The sequence below is a fragment of the Ascidiella aspersa genome, chromosome 4 (assembly GCF_963924565.1).
Source record: "Ascidiella aspersa chromosome 4, kaAscAspe10.2, whole genome shotgun sequence".
Classification (NCBI taxonomy): Eukaryota; Metazoa; Chordata; class Ascidiacea; order Phlebobranchia; family Ascidiidae; genus Ascidiella; species Ascidiella aspersa.
This window is the reverse complement of record NC_139450.1, coordinates 4,668,235-4,686,286: the sequence shown is the minus strand read 5'-3', so window position 1 is coordinate 4,686,286 and position 18,052 is coordinate 4,668,235. Positions and strand designations below refer to the sequence as shown.

The window sequence follows — 18,052 nt, the reverse complement described above, 5'->3', positions numbered from 1 at the left end:
GCATCAGGTATCGACTGTCCGATATTATCGGACATGGCGACGTCCCTAGTGTTAGGTATAATATCAACATTGGTTTCTCAACAATTTTAGCTCTGTACACGTATCAAAGCATATTATAGGCAGTGTTGTACACAAGACATTTTGAAATGAATTTAATCTCGTCCAAGTTATTTGAAAAATGAAAAAGTCCAAGTCAAGTCTTTTGCAATGAACAACAAGTCAAGTTCCAGTCAAGTCATCAGCTACCTAAGTCAAGTCATTATTAGAGCAAGTCAACTCAAAGTCAAGTCGTTGGCATAAAAATAAAACGTTGAACTATTAACATTGCGAAGCTCGTCAATGTATGAGCGATAATACAACTAAAAGAAAAACGCAACAATTAATGTGCAAATTGTTTTACAGATAAGTTATTTAAAAACAGAGATTTAAATGCACTTAAGTCAAGTCATTTAATATTACACTGAGCATAGGGAATGTGAGTTCATCTGGAAGTGTTCTAAGTCTATAGGTCTAGGCCAGGTACGATGGCATGTTTACGTGTTCAAATGTCCAAGATCGTATCTATACTTGCTCCCCAATGAAGAACACCGAGTCATGAATTATTCTGCCGTCTTGGCAAAACCTTATGTCGAGCTAGAAGGCAAATTCATTGTCTCAATAAATGATGGTTGACTTAATAGAGCGCACTTGATCCACTGGAAATTTTTTTCACCCTAGGCCTATTGGGCTGAGACTTTTAGCGTTGTCGTTCAAGCAAATGACCAGGGATGAATGCAAAAATATTGCGTCGCCTTTAATTTTACTTACTTTCTATTTATTATGATTGAATGTTTCAATTGAATTTCTCTGAGCCAAATGAGTTTGAACATTTCTTATCACCATAAGAGTTATTTTGACATAAGATGGATAAGAATTAAGTTAAACTGGGCCCAAATGTTTTTTTATGGAAAATCGCTGGAGACTAAACTTTATCAAAAGTACTCGAGAGTCTTTCAGAGTTACCGGGTATAAATAGATATGTATTTGGAATACTTATAACTAACCCATTTGTTTTTTAAGCTGTTTGTCTTGAACTGTTTCATAATAATCGAACAAATTTTATCAATTGTTAATTTTCCTTATTTCTATTTGACATATTGCTTCAAATCGGACGAGTGCACGAACTTTAATGGTTTATCGTTTTATTTGATGTTAGAAATTTGACTTGGAGTTGACTTGCTCTAATAATTACTTGACTGGAACTTGACTTGCTATTTACCCAAAGATGACTTGGCTTAAGTCCTTTCAAAATACTTGTTACCACTTGTAGTTAAGGTTTAAGCTGATCTGTTCCTAAAGTTTTTCTCGCACAATAGAAACAACAGTCATCCATTATGTCCGCTGGTCGGTCTACGTTTCGAGACCTTTTGTTTATTTTCCAAGAATAAATAAAGAAATAGGAAAGAATGCCCAGATGTCCGGGTCACGACAATAAATAATAACAACAATGACACACCAAAAGTAAGAACGAACGACAAAAGGAAAAGATAGACCCGGAAACAGACAAAACACTCAGTGACGTAACAATGTACCTCCAAATAAGGTTATTCTTTATAAGATTTACAATCGAGGTTTATAAAAGCTGTTTAAACGACAAAAAACTTCAAATTTTGCAAATCAGCCCTTTTAAGTACGGTCGTCATTTCCGAACGAATGCATTGTTACGTCATACGCAAGCACGATTGTTGCCGCGCGGCTGGCACGAAGAACTCCGCATGTGTGACGTCATAAAGCGACAGCCGTCGTTTGGGGATTTTTCGCGTTCGAGCAAATCGAAAATCGGTTTCGCTTTGAAGAGAGCGGTTTAAAACCGTTTTTGTGCGGAATCGGGATAAAAATAACGTTTATTTGATTGTTTAAAAAATTGAAGTGAAAGAAACGTAGTTTGTTTGTGAAAACGATAGTCGCTTGAAATGCTGCGATTTTTTTGTGTCAAATCATGAAACGTGTGTTGTAAGAAACATTGGGTTCGAATTTAGAAATGTGCAAACTTTTTTTTCGTCTCGCGCACCTTAAATCAACTTATTTTTTTAGAGGCACCATAAAAAATTTCACGTAAGTGTGGTATGCGGGAAAATATTTTGGTTAAATGTGGTATGCGGACCTTTTGAGAGTTATTCAAACGAAAAAAGTGAGTTGCACAAAGTAGTAACGCGACAAAGAACAAAAAAACACGAATAATGGTTGTGCAGACCACTTGGTGTCGCACCGCCACGCGGGTATTTTAACAAAGGGGTGAAAATAAATTAAGCACCAAAAAAACGGCAAAAAATAACAAAAAACAGCAACATACGGGACTTTCTCCGGTTTAGGGTAAGTCCCCGCAAAAAGGATGAAGGCGCCGGTAAGATTCGATTGTGAAGTCATAATCACCGCAGGAGGCGACATTCGTAAAATATATTTCAAAGGGGGAGTGAAGAAATAAGACGGGGGCGAAAAAAGGGGAAAAACGACGACAGCAGAGAAAAAGTAAAAATAAATAGCACGAGAAAAAAAGACGAACAAAAACAAATTACTCTGGACAGAAACAGAGAAAACATTTTGAATCCGAACAAAACCGATCGGATCCGAACGATTCCGAACAAATCCGAATATAACCGAAGATGCCGCGAGAATGTTAAAAAACGCAGCAACAGGCTACATTTCAATAAATAATAAGGGTAATAAGAAAACAGAACGACCAACAATAAATAAAACAAAAAGCGAGCAAAAAAATATTATATTTAGAAGTTACAAGCGTAAAGTGTGGAAATATATAAGTTTATGGCGCTAATCGAAAACTCAAGCAAAGCCTTTCAAGGGGTTCCGATAGGATTACGAGTTGTTTTAGGGGGGCAAAAACAATGGTTTGTCAGACAGCCATTGTTTTTTGGGGGGGTCGCGGGTTAAATTCACGCGAAACCCCAAAAAATGCAACATCAAATCCGTTTTTTGAAAGGACCGTCATTCTAGGAGCGACAAAACCGGTTTCCAGTGGGTCTCGCGTCTTAAGATGTTCTTGTCGATTTTTTGCGAAATGGTCATAGATCCAGTGGTTTTTCGGCGGCGCGCGCGGCCGCTATTGTTGCAAGGGATTGTGACGTCACTTGCACGATTGTTCCGGCTCGCGAAGCGCCTCAAATGCTCTCGGTGCTGTCTGTGGAGCTACCGGCGTCGGAGCATTCAGAACTGGTGCGTATGTGACTCGTACTTACTGTACCGCAATGCCTGCAAGAAAAAAAACAATGTTTCAAACGATTGTCGACAGATTTAAGTCGATAAAATAATATTAGTATTAATTTTTTATTTTAATTGTTTATATCGGGATCTTTTATCCATATCGTAAGATCATAAGAACCACTAAGGGTAAAAAAAAGATATAAAACAACTTTATTCAAAAAGAGCAGAATACTATAGTTACGCAATTACCCAAAGTATTCTGCTCTTTTAAAATAAAGTTTTATATATTTTTTATACCCTGTGTGGTTCTGTGTGGACTATCGACCCATGTGCTAAATGCTCAACGCGTTAAGAGAAATAGCGGATCGATAGTTCTACTCCACCGTATTATTTTCGCCTGAAAATGCCTATTTGCGTAACAGTTAAGGTTAAATAACATTGGTAGCATGGTCTTCGGCTTTCGAATTTAAACACAAACGTTTATGACGAATATCGACCCAACTACGGGACGCGTTAAGAAATAGTGAATCGATAATAATTGTACTTTCAATGATTGTTGTGTTGTTTTCCTGAATGCTTGGTTGGTGTTTTAACATGTGTACAAACTATACGGTTTCTGTTCTTATGTCTTACCAAAAACATGGCCTGAATTCCAAACCATGCGGTGCTTATAAGCTGAAGTGCATAAACCGGCAAACGTGCAAAAAAGCGAGCTTAACGCGCAACAGAAAGTTCGCATTTTTTCTCGAAAGCGAACGGACGAACGGCGAAGTTTAATTGTTACGCAACTGTTACGCAACAAAGAGCGTCGCCCGCGACCTTTGCGCGATCTCTGTGGCACTGCTACTAAGTCGAAAGTCGTGTTGGCAAAAGACCAAAACTGATCAGCGCAAACTCGAACTCGGATAACGCAAAGAGAAAGACTGTTGACTCGCAGGAAAACAGCCCAGTCTAAATGGCCGCTTTTAAAGGCCGACTCTGTATTTTGGCCCCGTTTTTAGACTGTTTTCTTCAATATTTTCACTTGCCACAAAGCTACAGGTATTTTTTTTAACTACAAACTGTGTTTTTGGCTTTTTAAAGTGGCGTTTAAGAAGGCAAAAAGAGGGCGCTTGAAACGGGTTGAAAATAAGTGCATTTTTTCGTAACAGAACGTTTTGAAAGTGTGACAAGCGTAATTTGTTTAGGCTAGTCGCGCGTCGCGGTTTTGCAGTGTTTCCGTGTAGGAACGCTTTCCTATTGTATACAGTGGCGATCCGAAACTTGTGAAAGTGGAGCGAGAATTCCAGTTCGTTGTGGTTTGCGAAAGCGAAAGTGTGTCCGGGTTTTCGGTTGAATGTTTGCAAAGTCATCGCAAAGTTCGACTGCTATTACTATTTTCGACTTGCGAAAAAGAAAAACAAGTATTTTGACCGGAAAAGTGCAACTATAGGGAGAAGTGTGCATTAAACAACTTTTGGTCCTTTTTTTGTTTTTTTGTCAGATGCTACTCAAAAGTGTGAGTGCGTTTAACATATAGTTAATATAATACCGCATTCGTTTCACTTCTAAAGACTACAATATTAACAATAACTGGTGTAGTTATTAGTATCACCAGCTTTATTTATTTGACAAAGGCATTGTTATATTTACCTGGAAATGAAGTCTCCCTTGAGTATCCAGGGATGGATCATGATTTGCTCGATGGTGGGGCGGTCCGCTGGCCGAAAGGATAGCAGAGAACGGATGAGGGATTCGCATTCTACAATGAAAAACAAAAGCGGTTAGACTTTCAAGGAGAAAAACTTGTATCTTCTTGTAAACTATTCCTGCTTTTTTTACATGTTATTTTTAATATTGGAAAACCTATTTTTTTGGAATTACACGACAGAATCATCGTTTTAAAGCGCTTGTTCAACTACCAACCTCTATATTTTTCATCAGTTGCTACTTCTCACCTGGCTCTTTTTAGCTATTTTCTTCGCGTTTGTAAGGTTAAGTTTGCCTTTTTTTTAAGTAGCCGCGTTATAAAGCATTAGAATAAGAACAGGGCGAAAAAAAAGAAAACGGCTTATTTTTAAAGTTGCAGTTTCAGCTTGGCTTGCTTCAGAGGTGGAAACGCCCCCAGTCAGTGTTTTGAGTGGGAAGCGACCTCATCTGCATACTACTACTACCCGTGGCTCTATTTTGATGATGGGCACATTTGCGTATACAGCGCCGCATTGGAAACAGCCTACGAGCAGTGTGGGCCACTTATATTCACAGGAAGCGTGGCATCTATGTGCTGGTGGAATCGTGGTAAACAAAGGCGTCGCCTATTTCCTTAAACTGCGCCGCGTTCTTATGCAACTGCAGCGAATAATCGCGGCTGAAAAATCTGCTTTTTGAATCGTAGAAAGTCGCTATTATTGGACACGTAATGTTTTGTCGAACCGATTTAGTTTTTCAATAACGGCAAATTTGAGCCAAACTTACGAATTTCGGAAAATTTGGCTGCATATTTTTATTGATTGCTTTTATCGGACACATGATCGTTTTATGACGTTTTTGAATACTGTCAAAATCCACGAAATTTAGCAGAGTTCGGTAACTTTTAAATGGCGCCTAATAAATGCTCGAAAAGTCGTGTAAAAAACATCACGATTATGGCATACAAACAGGTTTACGTAACAATTTTGTTTTCAAATGCGGCAAACTCACAGAAGGCTAAGTTTGCGAATTCAGGAGTTTTTTGTCCTGAATTATGCAAGCGTGGCACTATAACCGTGCAACGTTTATAGAAGGCAAAATTGTGTTTGCGCAAATGGCATAACGGACGCTTTGATCTGGCAAATGTGCGTCACCCTGGCAGGTGTGAATGGCGTTTTGAAGCCCCGTGATCATCGCTCTTTGGAGAGCAGCTGCGGCGCTAGCAATACTAAACAAACACGCGCTATTTTGTAAGGCGAGTTCAAATCCTTGAGCAAATCGTATTGTGTTGAACCTTGCTCGGCTCGGAGTGGCTCGATCGTGGCCGGCGCTGCTGTGACGACGCTACATCACAAACTGGCGTCAGGTTTACATTCCGCACGGTTCAAAAGGCACCAGAGAGTTTTTTCGCCTTCCGTGCGTCAATTAGCCACGCAGAGGTGCATTTGCGCAACACGCACGAGCTATTCTTGGCGTTTGCGTGAATTTCCAGGTGGTGCTCACGTCGGCGTGAGGTTAAACGCCTGGTCAGAAGCTTACAGCTTACGTTAGCGACCGAATTAAACAATAAAAGCGCCTTACGAGCAACAATACGCCGCCACGTAAGCAAATCTTTTTATGGCCGCGTAGTAGACTTAAGGCTTACTGCTGGCCTTGGTGGAATTATACGCGACTCAAGACGCATGTTTACTCTCTTTTTTGCGAGCCGAGAGCCACAAAATCAACAGGAAATCTCGGTTGTTTGAAAATCGTCGGTTTTGAGAAAGCGCCCACAACACACAGCGCTTGGGTGGATCAAAGAAGCTGCTATTTGTTTAGGCGCACTAGTGTACGCCCGATTCGTCAGAAGGGACGATTAATCCTACCCAGGGGGGTCCAGGAACCCGCCCAGGGCAAGAATAATACAATATCCGCATGACAGGCAAGAATTTTTACCTACGTCATGGTTTGAGCCGCCGGAAAGGTTAAAGGTTTAAGTTTGTTTAACAAAGAGAGATCGGGTAATGTTCGGCTACGTGAGTACGAGAGTCGTTTTAATGGCGGGATGACCTTTGGCCCGATAAAACCGGGCCGTGGCCACAACTGGAATCGTCCTGACCCAGGGTTTAGGCAAAATAGGCACAATGAGCTAAGACCGAAAGTTGAAATTCGAGCGATTCGCATTTAAAGCGCCTTAAGGCTGTATTCAGATCGCGGTTTTGCATTGATGCTACGAAACGGCGGAAGTGATCCATTTGCATTTTGCCTTTCGGCGCCATTATGCTTTGTCGAGATGTGGTCGCGAAATTTTCGCCCGAATGCGCGTAAATAAGGTCAGGCGATTGTCAAACAGGGAACTATTTTTGAATCCAGTGCCATATACGAGAATAGCAACGCGATTTACAGCCTGTCGCTTCGGCCGTTTGCTAAACAAAGGCTATTGCACACAAAAGGAAATGCTGTTATGTCGCTGATGCTTTACTGCTGAGACAACACGAGTTCGTAACCAAAGGCAGGTCACAAAATATTGGTTTTAACGCGGTTCGAAATGATTTTTTTTTGTGCCTTTTGCGTACATTTGAATGCTGATTTTTTTTGCTTTGCCTGAAAAAAGCAGGGTTCAAAGCATTTGGCAAATTTGTTTCAACAGTGTCAAAAATCATTAAAGAGATATTTAAACATTTAAAATGCTAACGGCCTTTTTTGGTCGAAAATATTGGGTATCAAAATGAAAAACAAACTATCGACCGTCCCTAATATGGCCATCCTTAATATAGCTATCAACGTAAATGCAAAGGCAAAGGCTATACGTATAACGTCGGGCAAATATTTGCTCATCTAATACGGGTGCGAATAATAGGTCGGGTATAGGTCGTTCCAAGTGCACAACAGCATCGGTTTGTGTCTAATAATAATGGCCGGCGCACGACCTGCTGCCTTTTCCCATGCTTCTAAATTTACGAGCGATTTCTGGAATCGCTCACCTCTCTGGGAAAGGGAATAAGCGAAAACCCAGCTTCAGTTTTTTATAGCGATTTATCGTAATCGGCGAGCTAAGGGTTATTAAAGCGGATTACGGCGATTTAAGAGCTGGCTAAAAACAGCATAGATTGTAAAAATAATAAAACTCCAAAATTTTAAGAACGATTCGACTAAAAAATTGATTTAAGTAAACTGTATAGTTATATTGGAAACTAAAAGCGATTTTCTAACTGTTTAATCTGTTGTTTTGATTTAAGCGATTTTTTTCGAATTTGTCAGGTTTTGAATACGTCCTGATTTGAGCATCGATTTTTTTCCCTTAAAACAGCGAAAAAAAGTTTCGCTTTTCTGTCTCAATTTCGCGTTTATCACAGCAAAAATTAGAAAAAAAACTCTATTTACCTGGCGAGACTTGCCGCGTGAAGCGGACCTCGGCGTTTTCGATTTCTTCGTCTTTCTCGAAAGGAATGTCCCCGCACACCATGTCGTACAGCAGGATGCCAAGGGACCAGACGGCAGCGGAACGACCATGGTATCTGTGCTTGCGAACCCATTCGGGGGGCGAGTAGACTCTCGTGCCTGCAACAAAAGGATTTACGTTTAATTTCACGAAATCCGTCGAAATTTCGGCCTAAATAGTCGTATAGTTAGATGTGTAATGAAAATCAAAGCCAATGCCATCATACATAACTATAGGTAGCGTTTTGTGAACCTTTCGTATAAATCTTAAGATAATTGCTGGAGGTTGTAGTTAGACGTGGAATGAATATCCAAGCTCATACAGAAGTAGGTAGCATTAAACGTTTCAAATGAATCTTTGTGAACCGATCCTCGAAATAAAAATTTTAACTCTTAACAGCGTTTAACAAGTTCACAAAACGCAACAGCAACCGGCGGAGAACGACATTATTCTATTTCGAGCATATTATTCCAACCTAAGCGACGCAGAACCGCAGAGAAGCAGCAGAAACAAAGCGAAGCGAGATTAGAAGCACCACTTGGGCATCTGCAATCAAAACTAAATTCTGCTCGAGTGGGGGACGCTTGATACGTTGCCACTAGCTACGGCTTTGATTCAAAGCAGGGTTGGATCAGCTTGGAGCACCCTTGAGCGCGCGCGCTGTTAATAAAGCGCCTTTGATGACGCAACAAAGCATATGTAAGGCGCCGCAATTAATTGGACATATATATTTCGGATCAACCTGCGCGTGCATTTATGGGCGCACGACGCAATTTTTGAGGGGCCACTTAGGTCTGGAGGGCCGCGGAATCCGGTTATCGATCCGGGGGGAGAGCGGATGTGGCGCCCGAGTGGTTCCTGGCGTTCCCGGGGTCCCTGGCCTTGTCGTGTGTACATACTCGGCGGATTTGCGGAGGACAAAGCCGCATCCGTGCCACTACAAGTGCGCTATAGCGGCTAGACGTGCCTGTATCGCGATGCTACCACCAGGATACAGCAGCCGGGGTTTGTTGAGCACCGTAAGCATCACGTTTCCGCGCACACAAGTCTGAAACTGTGTCTGTGTGAGGAAAGTATTAATACTGCTGCTTCCGATTCAAATAACGACCGACGCTCTGCCGATTTGTGTGGCGAAATATTTAGACTGGCTTTAAATAAGACAAAAAAGTTCAAGGATTTTTTGCTATACAGTGCTCGAAATTAAAGTGATGAACTAGCAACTTATTATTTTGAGTCCTGGTAAAATATGTATGGTAAATATTAACATTGCTGTTGTGCTGGACAAAATGCCACACCGAACCCTGTGCTACAAGGCTCGGAATTTTTGGAAAACGCGTCAAAGTCCTGTATGCAAATCGAATTTCTAGCCTTGCTGGCATACGTGTGATTGCGAAACCTGTCTCGCCGCTTCGCAAACCCGCATTCGCTTCACGGGAGATTTAAAACGGATTTTTAATCGCGATGGGAGGTCGTACAAGTTCGCGGTACGCACCGGGCGCGGGTCGTAGCAGTTCGCGGGACGGGGCAAGTCTGGCCGATTTTGTGGGGTATTGGGAAAGAGAAATCCGGGAAAAACTGCGGTGGGAGGGCTAGAAAGGCGCTTTTAACTTAACGGTTTTCAACGAAACCTGCTAGCAATGTAAATACCCGGGACCCCGGTTGCTTTCTAAACAGCTGGCTTCCGGCGTTTTTCGCGTAGGTTCAGGGGAAGCGAGTCTAGCTTTCGAGGCGCGAGACATCTCGACGTAACAAAGGCGGATTTCCACGAATGGAGGTCGCGCGGGTTTTCGAAGCAGAACAATGGAAGCGCGATGCAGCAACAGCAAAAGGCGAAAAACCGCTCTTTCGCGAGAGAGAGAAAGGTCAACTAGGCGCGCAAAATCAAGTTTTTGAAACCGGTTTTAAATCCCAAGGACGCGGGTTTAAATCCGACCGCAGACGATTTCATTAAAATCGAGCGAAAAACTTTTTGGCCAAACACGTTTTTTTGATATACGGTCACCAAATCCAAAGGGCACGGGTTGAAATCCCACCGCAGCCGAAATAGCAAAATAGACGAATGCGGCATTTAAAAACCGGTTTCTAAATCCGGAGCTCGCGGGTTCGAATCTGACCAACAGTTACAAAAGCCCCCAAAAAACATGATAAACCGGTTAAAACAGTGGCAGCATTGAGCGCAAGACGCCCACGGCCATATTAGGCCAGCGGCTCGCCAAGAATTTGCCCGAATCGGCTACTAACGTTGCGTGCGCGGAATGACAGAAATGTGGCGGGACGCCTAGCTAAGGTAGAACCGTGTTTGACCGCAGAACATGCCTTGCGCCGCCAGACCGATCCAGGAGACGCCAACGCTCATAGGTCACTTGCATTGCGTAACATCTAAATGCGATCAACATCAAGGCGGCTTTCATTGGGCTTATGGAGCCCACTGAGTAGGGCGCGATTTTAAAAGATGTTTTTCACTTGACTTTTTGGCGCGCATAATAAAAATACAGCAGAAACTGAAAGTTAAAAAAAACAAAAAAATATAATATCACCACCAAGGCAAATTAAATAGGCTGGCGGAGTCTTTAAATGTTGTGCAGTTTCTAAATTAACAAAAATCATATTTTGGGGGGCTTAAAATAATAGAAAAAAGTAAAAGCTGAAACAAAGGTGCTCTTGCGAAACGATCAAGTGTAAACAGACAGACTCGTTTGTTCCGTTAGCGGAGTTCATGCAGGGAAGTGTCAGGCGGGTCGGTCGCGCGCGGTGCATTCAAGGTCATCGCGATGCCGTCTATTACGTCACAGACAGCCGCGGGCGGCGAAAAGTGCTCACTGCTATTTGATGTTGATTGTGTACGGGCGCCCTTGGTATTTGCTGAGATGACGAGTCAAAAAAAAACAGCTGCTGAATGCAGGAGACGTGCTGGCGATTTTGAAAAGTTGTTTTTTATGTTGCTTGAACGCTAAAAAACTGAAGATTTCAGAAGTTTTGGTCAAAATTTGGAGCTGAACAACCTTCTTGATATTCATTTTACACTTCTAATATCAAAGCCCATGAACCAATTAAGGCTCCTAGTTATTGCCAAACTTGCATTGCTATAAAAACACGTTGAACTTCTTTTCGATGGCAAAGTGCCAATTACCACTCAAAAACACTGCTGTTCATCCCGTTTTGTGTCCAATTCAGGAGCTGTTTATATTGAATGTAAACAGATTGGCCTAACACCCATTCACACGTGCTAATATTGAAACCCGCAACCCCCCATTTAAAGCTGTGTTCATCGCAAGGTTTCTTGACAGCTGTTCTGCGATGACAAACTCGAAAAAAAGCGTGCGGTTTCACTCCCAAAAGCAGGTGCTTTCAACGATCAAGGCAAGTCCTCTCAGTAAAGCAAAACGTCCCGACATCCGCGTTTCAAAGGAGCAGGCCCGACTAGCCAAGGAGCGCGAATTTAAGCGGCGTCGGTGTGAAAAGTCCGAAGCAAGCTATCGCCGCTACTCTAAAAATACCCGCGTACTTTTCAGACGGAAGCCGGGTGCTTTCTCGTGCCCTTTCTGCTGCACAGCGGCCCTCTTTGCATTTGAGCAAAACGGCAGAGCTATGCAAAGAGAAACAGCCGAAGAGCGACTGGTGCATTATTAATGGCGTGGCTTATACCTGGCGTGCGGCAATTTAGGCCAGCAACCTGCTGCGTGCTTATGGCCTGGTTGGCGTACAACAGACGGCACCTTGTTTTGTTTTGTGCAGACGACGCAGATGCCTTTATAGCGCGGCGACGACAGTTTTAACGAGCTGTTTTTTTTTATATAAAGGACGGCTGCATTGTATTTATTCTACACGTCCACGCTTTGAGAATGGATTTTTTATTAGAGGCCTGTACATTACTTTATACATTATTTTTTTTCTTAAGCGCTTTTATAGCTTTCTACTCTAGTGCACGACGTTGTGCTTCTCTGTAATGGTATTTCCACATGTATTTGAAGTGCCGCTTTAAAAAGGATTTTTCGTCGATTTTACTCGCTTTTTCTTAGAGTTGACTGTCCAGTGCTTAATAGCAACAGCCTGGAGGCGGTATTTCCAGTAATTTTCACCCGAGCGCTTTTTTCGCCGAACTAGAGAAGCGTGGCAAAAATCCCACGCGAATTTACGCAAATTTCCGACTCTATAGGTTCGAGCCATAGTCACAAGACGAGGTCGCGCGAACTTGGACCGAGACGGGGACGCCAGAGCAAACATTGGGGCGCCATTACGGCAGGTTAAAGTAGCACGTTTGCAAGCCAAACTCGCGCCCAAGACGAATGCGTTTTCGTTTTCCGGCAAAGGACAGAAATAGCGACGGAACGGTGTTTTTTTTCCGCTCGGCACTTGATTTGTGTTGAAACGGCGCCTGTGTCTTTAAGGGTGTTTGTGTGTTTTGGTTGTTGGCGAGAGAACTTCCGTCGTGTGTGAAACCTAAGTGAACGATTTAAACACAAACTTCTCCAAACAATGGAAAGCTGTGCTTAAATTTGCAAAAAGATCTTTGGGTAAATTATTTAAAAATTGGCAAAATCGTAAAAGTTGCATTCTGCGACGGTCATTAAAGTACCTTTATTTCTTTAATTTCAACCAGACATCGAACTTTCACAGAGAAAACAGGGCAAAATTTTAGTTTTATTTAGAAAATTTTGGTTTCAACCCAGTATTTTGGTAAATAAGTTTTATAAGCGAATTTTTTTCGGAAAATATTTTCGTAGAAACCTATACTGTTTTACAATGAATTTTTAAAATATTTAATATATTCCTGGAAATATTTTTGCATAAAACCAAACCCAAAAAGTCGCGCGACCTTTTTCGCCGAGTTCGCGGGCGTCTTTGCGGCCAGACGCGGCACTCAGCCGCTTTCGGTGCACTGTTACGTCACAGAACGATAGCGCGCGCGCGACGCGAAGTATAAATAGCCGGCGTTACGTGCCGCGCTGAAAACGTCGGTGGAAAACGCGCAAAAACGCCACGCCGGGATGTCCATTATTGCGTGCGTGCGCGTCGACAATCGATCGGACTCTTTTCGTCGGAACGTCAGCAGCACAAAAAGTCACGTGACATGCGAGCAACGTGCCGTGTGCAAAAAATGCTTGCGATTAATGAAATTGCAAAAATCGACGGTTGGACGTACGTCATTGCTATGGTAGAATTGATGCGAAAACCAATTTAAAAGGGCGGCCAAATTAATTACATAAAACAGACACAAAAAATCGCAAAAAAACGTGTTAAAATTATCACATGGCTGAAATTCCAATATCAATATAAAAATGATCGGGCGTCCTTTGTTTGAAACAGCCATATTAGAACGGGAGCGCACGAAATCATGATTGCTGCTGTAATTTGCGTCGAATTCTCGTGGGAAACTCGGCAAAATCACGTTGAAACGAAGAGGGGCGGCGAAAATTAGCCGATTTTACAACGTACGGGCTCGCGCGGCCGGCCTTTGTCTACGTCACAAAGGGAGCGCGTGACGTCATTCGCGAGCGGGCGACATCTTAGGCCCCGAGCCGCAAGTGCGTCAGACGAAATCACGGAAAATATCAAGCGCGGATGTTGAAACGTAAATGAGGGAACGTCGTTAAGGCTCTGGCCTCAATTTGAACGGCCCCTATTTCGCCGGGCGGCCTTGGCTTTGAACTGATTGACGCGCGAGCCATTACAGTCAATTTGGGCCACGCTAAGTGCGAAATCCAACACGTAAAGCGGACGCCGTTTTTTCGGCGCCGACCCGTGACTGCGCTTGCCAGAAGCAGGATGTCCGGCTTCTAGTTTTCTGCCTTTTTCCGTTCGGAGCGCGTGGCTCTGCGGGCCAGACAGACGCTCTCACGATTCGAAATTGGCACGCTCGCGTTGAAACGCACGAGGTGGAATTTTTTTTGACTGGCTTCGAGTGATTTTGGTAGAACGGAAGCGTTTGGTTTGTAAGTGACCATGGATAAAAGATGAAATATTCGAGAGATAACTAAACCCATAGTTATCGAGTAAATTTAAAATTAGACGTAAAAAGATTATCGAAGCGCGAAGCCCATAAAAAAGTAGGTTGAATTTTGAAAACGTTATTCTGTATGGGCTTTATTATTTAACTACAAACTCCAGCCATTATGCTCAAACAATAAAATTCGTTTTGCGCAATTTCACAGCGCCAAAAGCTTTTCGCGTCAATTTTTTAGACCCACTTTAAAAACTGCCTATGTTTTTAAATGCGCTCCTAGTCATTTCACTAAACCCAGCAACCGGCTTTGCCCAGTTAATTAGAGGAAAGGTGGACAATCGAACATAAAACAGCGCCACAGAACACAGGTTTTGAAAATCGGCTTTTCTGTGTGCGTTAAAAAAAAAAACTGTTCGTCCGATGTTCAACAACTTTTAGTCTGCACAGAGGCAAGGTGAAGCCAGGAGTACAAGAACCCGGCCAAACCCACACTTCCGTCTGTATGGAACGGCAAGCTGCCAGACGATATCATTGTTCTTTATACGAAACAGCAAAGCTCTGTGGTGCAACAGCTTTAAAATCTGGGCAGCCAAAGCTGGGTCGATATAACGACTGGCACTTGTGCTTAAAAATAGCAGCGAACGCTGGAAATATTCATAGTAGGCCACTTGAGAGCTGGCGAGTGGCTTCGAACCGAAACAACGACGCTTTTGCATCCGGTTTTAAATCCAGCTTACAACAGTAGCGCGTCGTTTTCGATTCACAAGTGCCAGAAAGGTCGAAAAACGCAAACAAGATCGCGACTTTTTGAGCCGTTCAATGGCCGGCACGACCCACTGGCTTTGGGCGCCGGTTCCCACCGAAATGCGGCGCCCGACAGGTTCCCACACGCCTTAATCCGGACAGTTTCGCGCCGCTGCCCTTGGCCAAGTAATTCCTCGCATTATTTCAGCACACGCACGCACACACGCGCGGGCGTATCATAACACCGACGGTCCTATTGTAGTTCTGGGCGGGCAGATTTGGACTTGAATGGGACGCAGTTACCTTTCTACTCCAGCTAAGACCTACGAAGTTTGTCGTTTTTGACGGCGGCCCAATCACCGGATAGAAAAGGTCATTATTTTCTCTGGGCGCGGCCGTGTTTGAACCCGCGACCTTCGGAACCCGGCATTTAGGCGGCCACGTTTTGACGGCTAGTTAAGATCAGCGATCAAAGGCTCGACCGGCCGAAGCCAAGAGGTCGTAACCCCGGTTCGTTTCACATGCAAAAAGCGTTACGCGATGCCCCGAAATAGCTGAACGGGCGTCGTCTTTTGAGCGTTCATTTCCGCTCCGTTTGCCTGTTGTAGCTTCTGGGTTTGGTAGCGAATACCAATATTCAAGTGAAATCGAGCTTGAAAAGAGGAAGTTGTATTGTTTCGGACGAAAAAGCGACAAAATCTCGACCGTTAATGCAAATATTGAAGCCACATTAAACTTAAATGAGCGCATTGTATTGTTTTGCGTTAAACAGGTCATAAAATATGCAAATGTTGACCGTAGCTCTGCGGTTTGATTGCAAAACACATATATCAAAGTCGAATTTAACCTAAACGCTACAATTTTACTATTTGGTTCCACACATAATAAAAAAAAATCGCAAAACTTCAACCGTAAATACAAACGTTGAAGAGACAGGAAAATTATTTTAATCGCATCTGAAAGCCGTAACAAGTGTCCGCCCTTCCATCCGGTCTATCGCCGTGCCCAGGCGCCTTAGAGAAGAGAGAAAAAAAGAGAAGTTGCGCGACGCTGTGGCCTCGCATATGCGTCAAAGGTCGACAACATCTAACACGCCGATCCGACAATGGTTTCCCACCGCATACAGGAACGAGGCGCCACGTAGTAAAAAAACGCGACTAAGAAGGAAGAACGAACTCGGATTAGCGCTACTGGCGACCCAATTCGCTGTCGGGATTCGACACACAGTTAAAACGCGACCCAGTTGGCAATTAGGTCTTGAGATTATAAAGGCCGGTTGTTAAAGTTTGGCCACGAAGGAGAATTTGCTTCGCTACGACGCTAATTGCAATGCAGAACGATGATCTGCTGCTTCCGGGCCCAGGCCAACTGATCACGCGCCGCCCGCGTGCACATTACCACCACCGGTGGCGGAATTGCGCAATTCGAGCGAGCCACGCCGCCAAACACGTTTTTCTCGCTAGTGGCCAGTTTTTAGCCAATCATCGATGAAATACTTGTTGTGAGTTGTGACGCAGTGAACAAAAAAGTAGTCAGCTATAAGGAGCTGGTCTCTAGGTATCTGCGCCTTATTACTTTTGCACAAAAGCAGGATTCGTTGCCAACTGGTGAAAGCAGGAAGCCCGAGGTTAGTGCCACTTAATTGCTTATTTGGTTAAATCCTAATTCTTTTCGAATTTACTTCCATTTGTGGTGCGTGCACGACAACCTTCTTTTTTCGCCTCTAAAAGGTGAACCCAACACAAACTAAGGCGCCAAAACTTCCTGGGAATTAAGTGAGAGTGAAAAAAGAGCGAGAAGCTGCTCTCAGTGTGGAGACAGCGAGCGTAACGGTTGCCAGGTCGCACGGGAAGTTACCGTGTAGCGAACTGTCGTCCCGCTTAAGGAATGCGCGGAATAGAGAAGCGACCTTTTCCCAACACAACCGTTTATTTTCCATGGGCGGGACAAAAGAGACGTTTTCGCGCCGTTTTTTTGTTTGTTGTTGTTGTTTTTCGGTCAAGTCACGCACACAAAGCGTCGTTCCCTTCGCGCCCATAAGGCGGCCATTGAAAAAAAAACAGCGCCAGCTTCAAAACACAGTGGGAGCGGGTGCAGGCGTATTTAGGATGCACCGCTTCCGCAAACGCGTCCCATCATTTTCTCCGAAAAGCAAGGCCCGGAAGCAGTCTCTAGGGCGATGGGTGGCCGGCCCACATGGCCTGGCCCTTTCGTAAAACGGGCCGACTATGTTTAAATCACAATTTTAGCTTTTTTCGACCAAAAACATGTTAAATGCCATTGTTTAGCGAGGGTCTACTTTATGTTTTTTTGTCTCAAATTCATTTCATGACTACATTTGTGGGAACATATGTGTGCTTATGGAATCTTGATTATTTCTAATGGCATTGGACATGTACGAGGCCTGGCAAAGTGTAATTAGTTAAAAACCCTGTTTTTTGCCGTTTTTTGCATTGAATAAACGAAAACCGGACACAAATTAATAATAGGCTTCTATAATAGGCCTGGACAAAAAGGTGGAAAATTTGCCATTGAAACCAGCTTAGAATAACGGCTGTTTCAAACTGGCCCGGCCCGCGCTTGCGTATAGTTCGAATGGCGGGAGCCAGCATATTGGCATTTGTTGATGGCGCTGTGTCACACGTCCGCTGTTAGATCAGAGAGGCGCAAAGTACAGTGGAACCGGATGCCGGCAGTATGCGCTGCTGTATTCGGCTGCGCCAGTACATTCCCAGCTCATTCATAAAACCGCTGCTGGGTGTCACGGTCCGCTTGCAAAACGACGAAACTTTGCACTTTGAGCCGGTTCGAAAATCGACTCTTTGAATTTAATTTGGTATTGTTTTTTCGTAAAATATGCGGAAATTGTTGTTTTTTGCTCGTTATGCGCAAAATTTGCGTTTCTTTAATTTAATCACACAAAATTTGGAGTTTTTTACACGAAAATACAAAACTGTGCCGTTTTTTGGCGCGAAAATAATCATTTTCAAAGAGTCGCCTATTAATTACAGTCAACGCGAATTGTTTGATCAAAAAAAAAAAAACGGCCCGAAATACTACGGTCAAAAATGGAGCTG

General features: G+C 43.3%; 1 protein-coding gene across 2 annotated transcripts in view; it reads right to left on the bottom strand.

Annotated features, from left to right (window-relative positions):
• Positions 1-1,377: 1,377 nt before the first annotated feature.
• LOC146146755 (serine/threonine-protein kinase pim-1-like) overlaps positions 1,378-18,052 on the bottom strand; it is a 29,363-nt gene continuing 12,688 nt past the window's right edge. For both annotated transcript variants that reach the window (XM_083387254.1, XM_083387253.1), the window contains 3 exons: positions 8,230-8,406; positions 4,831-4,939; positions 1,378-3,246 (listed from right to left, as the gene is read on the bottom strand). In XM_083387254.1, the coding sequence (XP_083243380.1) occupies positions 3,156-3,246; positions 4,831-4,939; positions 8,230-8,406 (377 nt within the window). In that variant the 3' untranslated portion in view covers positions 1,378-3,155. The remainder of the gene's footprint in view (positions 3,247-4,830; positions 4,940-8,229; positions 8,407-18,052) is intronic.